Source organism: Lutjanus erythropterus, chromosome 8 (assembly GCF_056507025.1).
Source record: "Lutjanus erythropterus isolate fLutEry1 chromosome 8, fLutEry1.hap2, whole genome shotgun sequence".
Taxonomy (NCBI): Eukaryota; Metazoa; Chordata; class Actinopteri; order Lutjaniformes; family Lutjanidae; genus Lutjanus; species Lutjanus erythropterus.
The window spans coordinates 29,585,348-29,603,651 of NC_139324.1; the positions used below are offsets into that span (position 1 = coordinate 29,585,348).

At 41.3% G+C, this 18,304-nt stretch overlaps 1 protein-coding gene across 1 annotated transcript in view; it reads right to left on the reverse strand.

The window, feature by feature from the left end:
• Nucleotides 1-333: 333 nt before the first annotated feature.
• LOC146323032 (protein TANC1-like) overlaps nucleotides 334-18,304 on the reverse strand; it is a 137,767-nt gene continuing 119,796 nt past the window's right edge. Inside the window, exons 19-27 of the mRNA XM_084725223.1 lie at nucleotides 11,434-11,567; nucleotides 11,089-11,212; nucleotides 9,840-10,015; nucleotides 9,499-9,631; nucleotides 7,865-7,894; nucleotides 7,651-7,742; nucleotides 5,225-5,371; nucleotides 3,761-3,861; nucleotides 334-3,029 (exon numbers count right to left, since the gene is read on the reverse strand). Of these exons, the coding sequence (XP_084581349.1) occupies nucleotides 1,478-3,029; nucleotides 3,761-3,861; nucleotides 5,225-5,371; nucleotides 7,651-7,742; nucleotides 7,865-7,894; nucleotides 9,499-9,631; nucleotides 9,840-10,015; nucleotides 11,089-11,212; nucleotides 11,434-11,567 (2,489 nt within the window). The 3' untranslated portion in view covers nucleotides 334-1,477. The remainder of the gene's footprint in view (nucleotides 3,030-3,760; nucleotides 3,862-5,224; nucleotides 5,372-7,650; nucleotides 7,743-7,864; nucleotides 7,895-9,498; nucleotides 9,632-9,839; nucleotides 10,016-11,088; nucleotides 11,213-11,433; nucleotides 11,568-18,304) is intronic.

An 18,304-nucleotide genomic window follows, 5' to 3' on the forward strand; every position in this document is an offset into this window, starting at 1 on the left:
GCTACTGGTTGCATGGTAACTATAGAGGGGAAAATGGATCAACTCTTAATTTGTCTGACATTGGGGGACTAATAAAATGATCTGCAATGGAATTTAAATTTGGAATTTAAAACGTTAAATGCCATTATCAGACCAAGCACAATAAGTTGGCTTCACCTGTGTGATCCTCGACCATATGCAGGCTCCCTAAATTGGCACTCAGTCCTGAAAACTTTGCTTGCCTTAGGCTTACTGCCACTGCTGTTAAACGTCCTCTTAGCTTATGGATTTCATAATAAAAGCGGTTAAATGTCATCTTAACTTCGAACTTCAGAATAAAAGTCAGCAGACCTGTTTGTTTTTTTCCTCAGTGGGTCTTTATTTCTCTCTCCCGTGGTGGCTATGGCAGTAATGTTCTATTACAGTATGTGATCACAGCTAATAAAGCTCACAATACTGAAAACATGGCAACAATTGCATTTAACGTACATATTAAAATAGAGCTGATGGCACTGAGCCCCAAAACCATTTCTGTTTTTATAGATTTTTTAACTCTGTAATATAAACTGCAATTGTAGCATGCACTTAAACTCAACATTATTGAGAATCATAAAATGTCTTAGTAGCTGTGCAAAAATAACTATATAAAATATATTGCTTTTACAATTAACCAAGCCATTGGCGCTGTAAATAAATTAAACTAGACAGCAACGACAAGCAGATACAGAAAGGATTTCAATTCAATGTTAATGGTGATTTATATAATGTACAAACACATTTAACAAATGCTTTTTTAGAACCTTTAACACCATTTGAACAACATTGTGCATAAAACTCAAAATACACAAGTCTGAACTTGTCAATACATTTAACATAGACCTTCACTGAAAAGAAGGAAAAGTACATATTTATATAATATACACAACATGAGGATCTATAACATCCTTCGTAAAACACAGGAATGCCCGTCCTTCAGACTTCCTAACACCTTCACTGAGGACTTTCTCTTCCTTATTTTTTCCTCTCTCAGCACCATGGACGTAATGAACCCAGTTCAAACCCCATTTCACTCACTCTAAACTGTCCTGTAATAACATTATGCTGTAACTGAATATGTTGTTTAAGCACTTGAGCGGCCTAAGTGTGTATAAAGTGCTTACTGTCACTGCTGCGTTGATGAGGACTGTACAGTACATGTCCAAATACTTCCTTCAGTGCAATGTCTCCAGCTTGGCTGAACGACGGCGGACATGTTGTCATGTAACAGAAGCTGACAGCCACAAGCGACAGGTTGGGAGGAGAAAAATCTGGAGCATTCAGTACACGGCCTGCAGTCTGTATTCACACAGGAAAACAAACCGCGTGCACGATGTACTTCTTACAAGGCTTAAACGTGGATTCTTGTAGGGGTTGGTTTAAAAAAAAATTCAAACTCTCACTTAAGAGTTTTGCTAGTGTGTGTGTGTGCGTTGTGGACTGTATGAGAGATAAAACATCTCTACACATTCGACTCTATAAATGATCGCTTTGGTTTCATTGAAGTTACGTGAATGGCAGGATTATCTCGGGTGAGGCCAGGCTGCTTGGGCTTACTGTCCATGAAAGTGTGCGGCATCGCCAGCGCTGGCTTGGACTCTTTGTAACAGTTGGCGGCTTGGCAGAACTTCTCAGTGAATTCCTTGGCGTGCATGCCGTTTTGTAAGCTACTCATTGCCATGGCACCCTGAGGTGGCGGAGGTTTGTGCTGCTCTTGGTAAGTGCTCACCGTTTTGGCATAAGGCTGCTCGCAGTCGACCGGCAGCAGTCCCATGGCTGACATGTTGTGACACACCAGAGCATCAGACGAATGGTTCAGCCAGCCGCGGCCGCTCTGATGACTCTGCATGCCGTGGTGCTGCTGCTGCTGCTGCTGCTGCTGCTGCTGAAAGCGAGCCGTCTTGTCAGTGATGCCCATGAAGGGTCTGGGTTTGTACTCTGTGGCAGAGCTGCCCGGCTGGCTGTGCTTCGTCTTGTCAGAGATCTTGGTGCGGACGTCAGGTCCCAGCTTGCCGCTGTCTGATAGGCTGCTGCTGGATGCCAGGCTGCTGGTGGAGCTGGACACACGCATGCTGCTGCTTCCTGCCTGTGATCCCACTGCGCCACACAGTGCTTCCTTCCCCGGGTCGGTGTGGTTCCCCTGGGGTCCAGGACCAGAGCAAGCCAGCCCGTCCAGGGAGGATGCCGAGTGGGCGGACAGCCTGTCCTGCCCCAGACCCTTGGAGCTGCTGCAGGATGAGTAGGACACCTGGGAGGAGTGAAGGCTCTCGTTTTCACAGCTGTGACCCATGGAGACAGAGGCGGCTGCCAGTGGCATACGGTTCCCGTACACAGGCTCATCAGCTGGAGGCGGCAGAGGGCTTATGTCGATGCCCGGGCCCGGCTTCAGCATGCTGGACATGTGTCGGCTGGGTAAGGGGCTGGAGGGAGCGTACTGAGATTTGGCCCCTGCCACACGGCCCCCTCCAGTCTGCATGGAGCTCATGTGCTGATTGGTCTTGACTATCTGGGCCTGCTTGGTGGGCTGCAGGACCAAACCCTGCTGGGCCAGCGCCTCCCGGTGCTCTCGAGGGTAGCGGTGGGGGGGCAGCCTGCTGGGGCCTGGGGGTGAGCTGGGGCTCAGACTTTGACTCTGATGTCCCAGACTATTGCCAGCGGGCTCCGAGGGTAAAACCCTGTTGTAGGAATAATTGTTGTGTGACCAGCAGGCTTCAGTCGTCTCCTCCTCATCTTCTTCTTCCTCCTCCTCCAGGATGTCTCTTGGTCCGTCCACGCTCCTGGAGAGACTGTGTTCTGAAGGGTCTCCCTGTCCTTCGTCTTGCTCCTGGTCAGAATCGTGACCTCCGGACGCCTGGCTGGAAGCAGCTGCAGCCCCAGCGAGGCCTCCTTTTGTCTGGGTACGCTGCATCTGTTTACACTCATCCTCCACTCGGGCCAGCAGACGGCGGATTTCCCGGTTATTGGGACACAGTTTGGCTGCTTCGTGCAGGTCAGCAAGCGCTGCTGTAAACTGCCTGTGAAAGAGAGAAAAGGAGAGAGAAATTGACTATGTTTACATGCACAAAATATTCTGGTTTTTGCACTTATTCAGAAAGACACTGGTACGAACACATTTGTTCTTAGAAGGTTACAAAAAAGTAAGAAAAAATTAAGACGAGAATACAAAAATGTTCTTGCGCGAGGCCCAACATTCTATTTACATCGCTAATGAAAATGAATATTCCACTAATATTCCCATTAACATGCAGCCCTGCATAATCTGATTCTGGAAAAGTGGAATTGTCAGAGCTGTGCAAGCCATTTTGCCTTTTTGTATCAAAATAGTTTTTTTTCAAAGTTTGCTCAACCAGCTTCTTGAAAAAGCTGGTGTGATATTTGTGCATGTCCAAAAACCTGAAATCCAAGTTTTCCATAATATTTAAAAGTATGCATGTTTCTTCTTGCAACTAGAAATGTGGGCTTTTTTGTTAATGCATCTCTACCCAGCCTTGCAAACTCCAGTAAAAACCCAAACTGAAAAACATTCAGAAAGCACAATCTACAAGCCCAAAGAATGCTCCTAAAACCTGAATAATACCGGTGTATCCCACAATGTCTTAATTGGAAATCGCTTAATTCGGCCTAATTCAGAATATCCTAACGGAAAATTAGTGCACAGGAAAACATGTTTGCTGTGTTACCAGATCTGCTACATAATTCACCAACAATAAAAACCACAGAAGCTGGTCTGGAGTTAATCGTTTACCTGCTGCTTCTTTTAGCTCTTGCACGGGCGTAGTAAGCCTCGTAGGATTTGGGTTTCAGCTCCAGTGCTTTTGTTGCAAACTCCTCAGCCATCCCGAAATCCTACAGAAGGAGCAGAATCGAAGGACAGTTTGAATCACAAATGCAATAAACAGTGTAAGTTTAGACATTCTTGCTGGTCGTGTCTGTGGCTTTGAGGACAGGATTTTATTATCAAAATCCAATCACGTCTCTTCCAGTAAAACCAGATATGACGTATAATCACGTAAGCTAGAACCATATCATGACATCCACCTGTCAATCAATCCTCAACTTTTAGCGGTGCAAAAGCTAAGATTCATTAGTTAGTAGGCTGGCAACAGTGTGGTACACCGGCGTGTCTTCGGGTGACTGCCACCTCAAACCTTGTTCCGTTTCCCCCCAAACGCTGTGGTTACAGCTTGCAGGCAAAAATGTATTCACCCTGGAGAAAGTGATACCTGTGACTGCAGATTATGGGCGAGGAATTTTTACAGTGGATGGCTTCAACAACTAGCAACATGGAGCATATGATGGCCTGCGGCTTCACTGATTGATGCATAATAGCCACTTTAATAATAACACTTGGGTTCAGACAAGGTCACAGATTAATTATTAGTAATGTCTTTAACACAAAGGTTTGTTTAACTTGACATGCAAAAAGCTTGTCAATATTGAAATCCAAAAACATGTCAAATTGCACTGATATCTATAGGATTTCTAGCCCCCAAAACTACCACAAAACTAAAACAACTCTGAGAAACAGACAACAGAAAACCTCATGGTCTCTCTCACATCTCCTGCTAGCTTGCAGCATGTAATCACATCAACAGCTGGCTCACTACAAAAGTCTTCCTGCTACAACTGAGACTTACGTAAACAAACTTTTATGAGGAGCTTTTCTGCAGAAACAATTATCCAGAAATGCAAAGACAGAACGGCTTTAAAACTGCCACTCTCAAGTTTGCTTCATTGTCATCTTTCTTAAACTTTCCAGTCTATCTCAAACAGTCATTAAATCCCTCATTCTCCGAAGACACTGGGTGAAAACTCGAAACGGGAAGAGGCACGACTGCTCGGCACAGTTGAAGTGAGCAGACAGGCTGGCACATGCAGGAACTGAGATTGTTTCACAGGAAGAGTCCACTGCCCAGTACACTTGTAGCTTTCTCCCCACCTCCTCCCAGTTACCATCTGAACACCAACAAGAATCTCCTGCCCACACATGCTGGAGTCACAGATTTCTCTTTTTTTAAACAAATTTGGGGACACTTCCCAGAAAAAAAGCCTATTCTTTACCAAATACCAATTTAATGATGCCCCATGATATTACACTGACAACACTGGTGAGTGAAACGCCTTATTTAAAGTCATTAAAGGATCATGCTAAAAATACAGCACTGACTGAGGAACAAAAGAGAAAAAAAGTGTCTTCTGAGAGGCTTACGTTGGTTTTTCTGCGACAGCGGGAGAGATTGAGGTACAGAGAGACCCTCAGGTCTTTAAATGCCTTCAGGTCATCGCCGAAGCCTTCTCTAGGAAACTTCCTCAGGGCGTACTGGTACCTCTGGGCTGCCTCTTTCATCTTTCCTTTCTGGAGGACACATGGAGGGCAAACATGCAGTGAGGAAGAGGACAGAACCAGAAGGAAAACGTACGGCGAGAGAAGCATGGCGAGGTATTCACCAGATACTCCCACAATAGCCGCTCTCTGGCTCGAGCCCTCCCTTCTCATCAATCACACATACAACACACACACACACACACACCTGATTTGTCCTTTCAGCCACAAAACTCAATCTGTTAAATGTCAGGCATCCATCATGGCTCCTTTGGTAAGTGGTGCAGAACATACACGTCTATTCATTTTATGCATTTAACTCTGCTAGAAAAAGATGGCAATCACATCACTGTTATGCTGAACTGCATTATATTCAGCGTTTTTTTCATCATCTATATACACTAAAAATATACATATGCAACACTTTTGTTGTTGCTTTCATTTTTCAGTTGAAGTAAAAGATCTAAGACTTCTTCTGTGCACACAAAAGGTTCATTTCTCTCAATCTGTTCTCACAATTTTTTAAAATCTGTGTGAGCAAGTGAGCATTTCTCCTTTGCCAAGACAATCCATCCACCTGACAGGTGTGGCATATAGAGATGCTGACCTGGACTGGACACAATAAAAGGCTGCTCAAAACTGTGCAGGTCTATGTTGAAAAAGACATTTATCAGGCAGAAAACTATCATTATTTGACAGATTCTCAAGTTTTTTTCCCAGGAGAGCAGAGTCATGACCGGCCATAGTCTGCCTCTGATTGGCTAGTACTCGTTGCCTTTGGTTGGTTAGGTTTAGGCTTTAGCATAGTGGATAGAGCCACCATGTTATCCCCCACTATTTTTCAATAGTATTGATACTCCGGTACCAGCTGCACTTTCTCACTCTTTCATCTCTCAGAAAGCGAGTTGACGCACAACGCTGCGGTGCCCACATCGTCCCGCCTTCTCTCATGTACTCACAGTCCTGTCTTTTTCTTGTGACTTGTCTCATTTTCTGTATCTGTTGTCATGGTATAGCCTTGCTAAATTTATTTGTTAACAACAATTTAAAATTCTATGCCCTCAATGTTGAGTCAATTTTTCCCTGTTGTATCAAAAGTGGTAGCGAATATCAATCTTTTTCAAAGTATTGCATCGAAATTGGAAAGTATTGTGACAACACTATTTCAAACCTCGAGTCGAGCTTTTTTTTTTTGTAGTCAGAGCATGTGCAGTAACGATGAGAAGGAGGAGCTGGTGGGTGACGCACTGTGACTTGAGCGGTGCTTGGTTTGGCTCAGCCCTTCAGCAGGAAATAATAGCAGCCTGCCTGAGCACAAAATGTATCGTATTACAACTAAGCAGAGCAATAAATTATGTTTCTGAATTTTAAATGGAAAAACAGGGAATGCTGTAATAGAATATTGATCCACTTTTAATCAGCCTCATTTGACATTTTCATATGACTTTCGGGAGGCTTCAGTGGAAAACGGAATCACAATGGTGGCTACTTGGTTGTGTCGAGAAGGAAGCTCCAGACCTACAGAAGATCTCCGGAGAACCCAAACCCTGATCTTTGCATAACCGTCACCAGGTGTCTTCTGTCTGTAAATCTTAGTCCGCAGATCTTAGCCACAGCATTGTTACATTATTAAAAACAACTGTTCATAGAACCAGCACATTTAAAAATAGCTCTGCTAAAAGTTTCACAATTCTTGGGTTCCTCTAGACACAACCAGCTACCTGTATACAATCTTTCTCATAAAACAACTAAACGGTACAATAAATTATATTTCAATCTAAATCAGACAATAATGTACAAAATGAACATCATGCTGTATTGAACAAGACTTGAAACTAGCGACTGAGACCATAAACTCATTAGAAAACTGCTTCCTGAGGTAATAAATAAAGTGAGAAGTAGGATTATTTTCTTGTAAGAGTCCATGCAGTTGGACCTTTTGCAGCCAGTAAAGTCGCCCCCTCCTGGCCATTTGAAAGAAAGCAGGTTTAAGGCATCAGTGTATTGGCTTCAACATTTCAGACCAGTAAGCTCCGTCCACCTCTTCTTCTACTGTCTGTGATAATGACCAGTCCAAGACACGTGAACAATAATCATGCTGTTTAATCAGCACCTCTAAATGCCACACGTGTCAGGCGGATGAACTACCTTGGCAAAGATGAGCTCACTAACACAGAATTTAACAAATTTTCAACAAGATGTGAGCAAAATAAACCTTTTGTGCTTCACCTGATGAAAAATGGGAGCAAGTATAAAAATGTTACATTTATATTTTTATCAAGTGCAAACAAAACAGGAAATGCACACATTACCTTGTAAAGTAGGTTTCCCTCCTCCATCAGCTTCTGAAGAAGAATGATCAGGATATCAGGCTTAGAAGTCGCCATGGCCCAAGCGGCGTTCCCTGTGGGCGCAGAGGTGAAAGAGAGAAGCGTAGAGAGAATTACATTGTTGTGTCTCCTGCCAACAGATGGTCACTGTATTCTCTGGAAATTGGGACAAGTTAAAGTTACCTAAAGATTGTACCTGATCGATCGTAAGGAGACGTTCTGTAGCCTTTAGTTTATTGAGAGCAGTTAAGGAAGAGTTAGGAGAGAGAGAGTGAAGAGAAAAGACGTCATGCAACAGCAGGAGAGGTCATTTGAAGTGAAAGGAAAGTGTAATGTGACAATGTACAATTATGAGTCACTAAACTTGAAATGGCCTTGTATTCCCAGCAGTAAATGCATGCAGACCGTTAACTGAGCTGAAAGAAAATTTAAAGGTTCTTTCTATTACCATTTTTTTTTTCTGATACGGCAGAGTGCACTGCAGATAAGCCACAGACCCAGATAGCTCTATGAATGTCATTTAGGTGATAAGTCACATTCTTAAATTAGCAAAGCAGCACATGAGGGAAAAGAGGAAGGGACACACACACACACATGCACTGACACACCAGTAAAAGTGAGCGTACACACTCACACACAAAGACGCACACACACACTGAAGAGTGACTGAAAAGCAGGAATGAAAACAGGGTTTTTCCACAACATTCCACAAAATTAGCTTGAGCTTATTCTTGGTACCATGAGATACTGAGCAAGACAGAAACAAGCTTGACATGGAGACAAAACAAAACACTGAGAGCTGCTCTGTGTTTACTGAAACGTGAAAGAACTCAGCAGAGCACAGACAGTTTCTAGGGACCAACAGATGAATAACTGACAGCACTGAGTGTCGGCACATAAAGGAACATACATGTACACTGTAGGGATGTAACAAAATATAGAATATTGCAATACTATGATTAAAAATGGCTTGATACTGTAACAGGCTGTGATATCTACAATGATAGTACATGGTTAATTATTTTATTTTGTTAGTAAACAGAACTCCCTCTGTACAACCAGTATGAGCGATCAGGTGCTGATCAGTAGCAGGAACATCTTAGGTGAAATATCAAAATACTGGTTTATTTTGATACTTCACCTATTTTATTTCATTATTTTAACTTTATTATACAAAAGGACCGTTTCTGACTGCTACACTGTGCTTGTCTTTCAGTTGTACATACATAATTTACATATTAATTGCCAAAGCAATTCAAGCCATTTTTTTGCACATGCTTTCGGTCATGGCTGGCTACTTTTATTTTGTTAAAGAATGAAACCAGAAGCACTTCGAGTTAAATGGAAAAACTAATTTCATACGAACAAACATGTGATTTAATTTTTAATAAAAGACATCAAACAGCAAACAGCATCAAGAATGTAGTCAATTTTCAAAATAAAAGACCCTGCGCACACTCGTGACCATAAAATCAAATTAAAAATGAACTATTTAACTACGTAGCCTTCTTATCCATGGTAGATGCACAAAAAACAAGGAAAAATGATAGGATAAATAAAATCTGAGCAAATCAATGAAATCAGGCAGGCAAAACGTTCCGCTTCTGAAATGCTCCTGGTCGAACATGCAGTTCTGAGTAGGAGGAATCAAAACCCTGCCGCAAACGAGACATGCTCAGTAGAATCAATGAGCTATCACACCTTCAGGTTTTGGTTTTGTTACATCCCTACTATCCTATGGCTAATAAATATGCAGAAAGCTCTATATTTCCAGCGTACACCTTGTTATGAGGTGCTTGTATTTAAAAAAAAAAAGCGTGGTGTGCTTACCCAGCTTGGCCCCTTTCTTCAGCAGAGTCACCACCACTGACGTGTTCCGGCAGCCTATGGCCCTGTCCAGAGGCCTCATCCCACTGTAGTCCACATGCTCTATCACTGCTCCTCTTTCCACCAAATACTGGACCTACATGAGAGCACAAGCGGTTAAAAACTCTCCATGTGTTGACAGTCGAGCAAACACAGAACGGTATGTGTTCAATAATGGCACAGGAATGCTCTAAATTAAGGCTGACTGGAGGGTGTTGGTGTTGTGTGGTGTTTTTCCGCATATGTGCGCGAGTACACTGGTGGTGTGTGTAGTGGGATATTTTCAACAGAATAATTTCACTTACAATCTCTGCATCCCCATAGAAGGCAGCGAGGTCCAGAGGAGTCCTTCCATTTTTGTCCGTGTGGTCAATGACCGCACCTTTCTCCACCAAAAACTGCACTACGTTCTTATGTCCTTTTAAACATGCCCAGCTCAGGGGGGTCAGTCCCTCCTTGTCCATCGAAGTCAGAGACGCACCTGTGAGACAAACAAACACTTCATGTTAACACACACACACACACACACACAGATAATTTACAGTTTTTCTGGATTGTTAAGACAGCTTTGGGAATCTGGGACCCATTTGATCTTCATCACCACCTTCTTAGCAGAGCAGCAAGTCTTCTCTTGCAAATATGTTCGCACTTTTTCATTGGTTTCACACATTTTTCACACCCTTTTTCAAAACAGTAAGCACAGATCTCACTGAAAAACGATTAAAAAATGATTTTCCAACTGCGGAACTTGCTGGGTTGTTATCTGTTGATGTCATATATGCAGAAATATGGCAGACAAGGTAAATGTTTGGTTGATAACTTAACTCACACATTGCCTATTATTAGTCAGATGTATTTTGTAATATAGTATTAGGTTGTAACCATTAATTGTTGTCCACATAGAGTAACCAGGGTTAGGTAGAAACATTATTTATTAGAGCTAACCTTAATAACATGTTCCCTACTATACCCTTAGTAACATCCATGTTGTTTTCACTTAACAACTTCACATCTTGTAAACTGGGACCGAGTGCAGTGCAGTGCACTATGATTATGTTCAACAAAAAGAAAACATGTCCTTTGCACAGTTCTTCAATCAGCAATCAGTCCTATCAATCAATCAATGAAAGATGTTACCTATGCGTTGCTATTTTGCAAGAATGGATCAAAGAGGCCAAAGGCACATAAGGAGAGTAAGAGGCCATGGAAAGACGAGGAATTCATGTTTTTACGGCTGTTCATGCTGTTTGCCTCCAGCCAAAACGACTGACATGGAAAAACCTGATGCAGTACAATAAAAGTTTCTGTATTTCCAAGCCAGACAATTTTCACATTTATGAAGCTGGAATCAGAGGATTTTAACTTTTTCTTCTTAACAAATGCAGCTAATTGATCAATCAAGTAACTGTTGCAGCTCTAGTGTGAACTGTTTTGAAAATACAACTTCTGAATGGACAAATGTGTTCAAACAAATGAATAAGACATGCAGCTGATCAATATTGTTATTTCTCGGTGAATGAGGTTAACGTTGGATTGTTGGTTGTTGTAGTTCACCTTTAGAGAGCAGAAACTCCACGGTGCTCAGGTGACCCTCACAGGCAGCCACCATGAGTAGGGTCCTGCCCTGCTTGTCGCTGATATTGATGTCAGCACCGTGCTGCAACAGCAGCTCTGCAATCTAGGAAATGGACAAAACCAGATGTCAAACACATTCAGCTGCACAAAGCTCACACGAGCAGGGCAGCAGGGCTCTAAGGGCAGGACATAAATATATACAGCACAACAATTAAATACCAACACAGTGTTAACAAGAGGAAAATGTTGAGCTGTAATTGTAGTTTGACCCAGTGCGGTTGCTGTGGGTGCAGAAGGACTAAAGAGCCACTCAGCATGTCTCACCTGCCAGTGTCCCTGTCTGACGGCGCAGAATAGAGGAGACACCCCCCGCCGGTTGACCTGCTGCACCACCGCCCCCTGTTCCAACAAGAAGTTGCATACCTCCATCTTCCCCCGGCCTGCTGCTGCCGTCAAGGCTAAAGAGAGGAGAGAGGACACACACACACACACAGATGTTAAGAGCAACGCTTTTATTTAAATTTATACAGAAGAGGAAGTTAAGGTAAGGATAAAATAGGTGGTGAGAAATAAATGGAATTAAACGCTGTAGAGCAAGAAGACTGATGAACATGATAACGTGCAGTGCTCAGAGACTTCTGTTGCTTATGAGCATCCCGAGTTTTTAGAAACCCACAAGAATGTGCAAAAGGAAAGGCCCGGATATAAATAGTGTTTGCAATCCCAGAATCCCTCCCAATCCCATTCTTAGCAGAGCAAAGATGAACAGAGAAATGCAGGCTAATGTTTGGTGCTAATTGAGTTTAAAAACAGACAATTATGTTATGCTTATTAAACTCATTAAATTCCTGCCTCGAGCTCCCCAGGCCTTGTACAGAGAGATGAGAATTCAGTCATTTTATGCATCAGCAGACAAACATTAGACAACAAAGTCAAACAATTCTGTTTAACACCCATTCTTGTTTATATTTGTATCTTTTTCAGTCCATGATTAACATGAATTAACTGTATCTAATTCGCTTGTAACAAAAAGCAAAAGCAAAACAACCAATATTAATTGGTGCTGTGAGGAAAACAAAGAGGGATTCTTGAAATGTTCGATGCTTACAGTTAATCAGCGGCTGCTGATGTATGGCAGCAGATGGAGCGGTCTTAAATGAGCGCTGGTTGTCAAAACAGAGCGAGATCCACCGTAAGAATCGGAACAGCTCCGCTCTCTAATTCACCTCTGAGAGATTTAAGGTGCCGATGAGCCTCCATATCTGACTGACATCATCCATCTGGATGAACAGTCATCAGAGCCAAACAACCCCGCCCTCCATCTGCTCAAAATATGTATATCCTCACACACAGAGCACACTAAAGAACAATGACTCTGAGCAGCTAAACTTAGGCTCTGTTGGTGCTCCAGGGAGCGATTAGCAGCACCTGCGATGGTCCTGAGTTACATTAAACTTGGTATCAACAGCTGTAAAGTTTGTTGATGTGTGAAAGTGACGCCTGGATTTACATGACTCATTTTTTTCTAAGAAGTTCTTCATGCCAACTTAATTATATACATTTATTCTTCATAGCAGTATGTAATTTCTGCTGCCAAGGGTTTCTCACATTAAAACTATAACAAAAGATGGCATCTGGTGACGCCGTGAAGTAGCGTGGGATCATGGGAGTTGCTATAGTCATTGTTTAACAACAATAACCATTACCAGGGAAATCTATCTGATGTAACTCGAAAACAGATGAGGTAATGTATTAAAGTTTTAGTCATGTTACATTTAGCCACATTCTCAAGACTTCCTTACTCAATCTCTGGTGTATTTGTGTCAGTCGTGGACTACGATGATTTATATCCCCTTCATCTCTCAAACTTCTGGATCACTCACTGCCTTTAGATTTATTACTGGTGTTGTCTATGATGTACATCATCGTACTTTATTTGATAAGGTTGGGTGGTCTTCACTTTAACAGAGATGTGAGGCTCACTGGTATATTTTTTTATCTGTAAAACCCTTACTGGAAAATGTTGCCTTTCAGAAATTCCTTCAACACTCAGATGAGCTTCATACTGACTGGTTCCTACCTCCATGAATTAGGTCTGAATTTGGAAACTTAAAATCAATACACTTATACCTGTTGGACTGTTTAGAAATGTTTAGAAATCTTACATCTCCCAACATCTACCTCTGCATTTTATTTAATATTTTAATTATTTATTCAAGTATCTATAGCTTATTTGCTAAATGTTGGGGCTTTTACACAACTACATTTTTTTGCATTTTTATTTTTTTAATGTAATAAATGAATGAATTCTTTGTTTTCCCATGAATTATAGCAATAGAGGGGGTAAAGGGGATATGACACCATTGACAGGTGACTGAATGTTACATTGAATAAAATTACAGATTTCTCTGGGTTTGACTACTTTTGGAAATATGTTGTATGTAATGTCAGCACACAAATAAACAAAATATATAACATGTTTTTTGGGCATCTTAATGCAGAACTATTACATATTACACCTTTAATACAACAATAACATCAATATTCTTGCTCTTCAGAGAGGGAGCTCCTTTTTCTAGCCTCATTTATTGTTTCAGTCTGACTTGCTGCTTCAGTATTATCAGTAAAGTTTTCCCTTATTTTATCTTATCTTACGTTTTGTTAGTGATTCATCAGTCTTGTCTCAACTCTGCTCTGTGTACTCCTCTAGCCCACCTACAAAGCTGCCGTGACAGTGTTGTGAGGAGGAGACTCTAAATCACTGTCTGATAAAAACACATTTACAAAGTAAACACACAATAATTTCCTTATCCCCCAGCACTTCACTGCCTGGCTGGAGAAACCTGTGACACATCAACAACAACCAGGAGGTTGTGACTTGGCATTTCAGCCAAAGCCTTACAGAAAAAAACCCTGGAACCTTTTTACCAACATGACAAATGTTCTAAATTATCATTTCTAACCATAATTCAATATTTCTCCATTTGTCCGTTGATGCTTAAGCTACTAATATTATATATTAAATATAATTATATATTTGTCAGGGTGAAATTAATGTAACAATTCAATCAAGTACAATGCAATAATTGACAAAATGTCGATTGCATAGGGTTGCAGGCAGTTTATAAAAGGCAACACAGAGGCATTGATTGTTTTTGTAAAATGGCACGTCTGCCTTGCCCGGGGACGTGGCAGATGCTCAATTACATAAGAAATGCATTTATACTGAACACACAGACATACTTAAATTCTAGTGTCTGAAACGTTTTCTCAGCATTAATGGCTCCACGTTGGAAGAGAAATTAGTGACAAAAAATGATCAAAATCTTCAGCAGCTCATAAAATGGGAAGTTTAAAATGAATTTAAGGAGCATTTATTTATGCATGTATGATATTCAATCTCTTGTTTGCAAGCATGTTAGTTTGGATAAGGAATCTGTACTATGAAATGCAAATGAATAAAGCCCACAGAGAAATATCTTCTCATCAGAAAACAGTAAACACAGTGGTGGTTTCAGCACACACAGTAAAAAGCAGGTATTTGTCACTTGATGGGAGAATAAAGAGCACCTTCTCCCCAGGCACCTGAGCAAAGCTACAAATAGCTGCCTGGGTTAGCTCATGCTGGGCTCTTATTATACAGTGCGAACGCTTATGCTCTTTGTGCATATGAAAGAAAATAAAAACAGATACTTGAACAGTGGAAGAAAACACCTCCAGTGTATCTCATACTGAGCATTCTCAGAATCTGCCCCCTGTATCTGAGCATTCCTAACCATTAAGAGCAGTGGGCAGCCATTCTTACAGCCTTAAGTCTTGCATTGAGGAGCATACAGAGCTCCACAAGTTAGGCTAAACTATGGTTTGGGAAAAACTGGCATAGCCATTTTCAAAGTGGTCTGTTGATCTGGTTCTATGGGTACCCATGAGCCCCATAATGTTCTAACCCTCTTGTATGAATAAATAAATAAACTCTATACTTAAAAAATGTCAACAGACACCTAAGAAAACATGTTTATTACAGATTTGTGACTCAAAAAACTTGAGCTGTATCTCAAATTAATGTTCAGGTTCCCATCTTTCAGATTATGTATACCACTTCTATGTAGCATGAACTGTTGACCCACTGTCTCCCCTAAAGATCCTTCCCCATCAACAACGAAATGAAACAATGAAAGGTTAAATACCGACTCGAATAAAGGAAATGTGTTATCATTTAAATGGATTATTACCATGACAACAACTGACCTGAATGATATCCACTAATAGAAGCAACAAAACGTATAAAATGATAGAAGATTTACAGATAATTATGCTACTGCAACAAAAGAATCTGTTGGTCTTTGCTTTGAGCCATTTCTGCTGCTGCTGTGTGTTCACAACAATGAGGATGATTCTGTGCAGTTAAATTACCTTTCTTTGCATAACGGGAAAGAGTTTTGCATCTTAAGAGGGGATTTTAAAAGATGGAGCTTGCACAGATGCACAATCCAATCTGCCTCTATTTAAACACAGGAGACAGTGGGCCTATTTGCATAGAGATGCAATATTCCACTGAATTTTAAATACGAAATAAATGTTCAAAGAGACAGGTTGTTATCAGAGAACTGTTTGGGAGACAACGATGAATGACCAGTTTTAAAGGGGATATTTTAGGAGCTTTGTTGGTTTTGGTATTCTGTGCATCAGAGCGCCAGCTTCTACCATGTTGGATTATTAAATCTGCAAGCTGAACAACAGAAAAGGGATTTGTGGTGAAACTGAGATTTAATATATTGCTCAGTACTAATCATTTCTGTTGTTTGCATCCAGCCAACATGAGCAGAGTAATTTTTACTATCTGTAGTAAACTCCTCTACAAGGCTGCATTTCCACCTGTAACACACCACTAAATATTCATCTTACGTGAGCAGAAAATGCCTCTTCTTTTTGAGCATGACCCACTGGACAAAGATCAACACTGTGGTTGTAATTGTATTTAATATTTTCCCTGAATGCAGATGATCTCATTTTAAATGAGTGCCGGGTGGGTGCAAAATATGAATATGCAGTTGTGTCAAGGGTTTGTGTCAGGTCAGCGGTGCCGTTGCTCAGTGTGTTGCGACCTGTGACCTAATATTTCATTACATTAGAGTGTCTGTTCAAGAGGGTGCTGGCTGTCATTTAACATCCACTTTATAAATGAAGCTGAGAGGTAAATACTACAGCAGCTACAGGTGGCTCCAATGTTTATGGAAGCTAGACTACATATCAGGTTCAGTAATGGGACCTGAGGCAGTATGTTCTCTACAACAAGAAGGCACAGAGTCTAGTGAAATCCATGGAAACACAACAGCAGCTCTCTAAAGGAGTATTTCAGAGGGACGACTCTTTGTCCCAGGACTGTAATAAGGTCTGAAGTCCTGCAGTCATTTAGCAGGACACAAGCACCAGTTAACTACACTGTGTACAGCCTCTCCACTAATAGGCTGACCTACATTCCTGTAGCACCAACTTTTAGAGCTAAATCCTGCTGGCTTACAAGTGAGACAGACACAAAGAGACTATTATTAAAATTCTCATTTTTTAAAATCTATTCTAGTATCAAACACATCAAACACTGTTGTCAAATAAGAAGGGCTTCGATTCAAACATTTAAAGCTGCGGATCACTAAACTCTCTGAGCAAAAGCTCATGTTGAAGATGAGAGACAACATTTCAAACGTGTCCAACATTTCAGAACATTCAACTCTAACACCGCCTGCATCTGCAACTTACATAATGTGTCAGAAATATTTTTAGTCTGTAAACTGAAAACCAGAAAACAAAGCACATGTGCAAATAAATATTCTTTTGAATGACCACATCTTAAGCTGCTACATGCAGTGCATGTATCATCGGTTGGATTTCAAACAACTATGAGTCTTCACATCGAGAAGAAATCAACAGTCTTGCAGAGTGGTGCGCAGGAAATAATCTATTCCTCAACACCGATTGTTGATCTTAAGAAAAAAGAGGCGTGGAGCTGAGGTGAGCAAGTTAGGTTTCTGTGAATCAACATCACAGAGAACCTGTCATGGACATGACAAATCTCCACGCAAGTAAAGAATGCTCAGAAATGGCTGCATTTCTTAAGGAAACTTATGATGGCAAAAGTCAAAAGCATCCTGACTGGAAAATTCACAAACTAGCATGGGAACAGGAACAGGAAGACTCTACAGCAGGTCAGTAAAACCACCAAAAACATAATTGGTACCCACCTACTGAGCATCAGTGATACTGGGGAGGTGAGGTGGCTGCACAGAGCCCAAAGGAAACTAAATGACCCCACCCCCGCCACACGCTGTTCACCCTGCTGCCATCAGGCAGGAGTTATCAAAGACTGTTTTTCATGAGTGGCAAAAAGGGAACTACATCTTAATCTTGATATACAGCCCTATGTCATATAATGACAAGTAAGTCCATCTTGTATCACCTCTGCAATGGCTAAAAACTTCGAGCTGTCTGGACCTGTCTGTCAAACTAAATATCGCTCTCTACTACTTTGTTCAGCCTTCATTTAACCAGTTTTACACCTGACAGCCACCTCCTGCAGGCCATTAACAACAGCCATTGTCTACAACATCTACTGCTGATTAGCAAATTCTGTCTCACACTTTCTGTCATCACTCAACTTTAATCAGGCAGAAATGGAACTTTGGACTGGTAGGAGGCCAGAATGCACATCAATATTGAAGAGATGCAGGCAATGGAAATTCACAGGTTGTGGGAGAAAGTTTTAAATATTTTTGTTTTTTGCAAAACTCTAAGCACAAACTACATAATTTTGAACACTTTATTCACCTGGAATTTGTTTTACTTGCTTCTCACCTGTTCAACCTCAACGGACAAAACACTCCAAACACGTGTCAGAGCATAAAAGAAGCCCCAGGTGACCTCTATTGTGTTGGGGGAAAATGGAGCAGCACGGAGAACAGAGGAAGCGTGAGAGCAAGTGGAGTAGGAAGAAGAGAAAGAGGAAGGTGAGCCAATATTTCTAATTAAATTGGAGCAATATCTCAGAGAAATATTCATATGATAGCTGTGTGTATTGTTTTGATGGAAAGAGCATCGTTTTGAGTGCTTTGTTTCATTTCCAAGAGATTTATGAAGTTTTGACGAAATGGTTAACTCTTTATTCATGTATTTCAAGTCTTTCAAGAAAGTGAGCTATGGT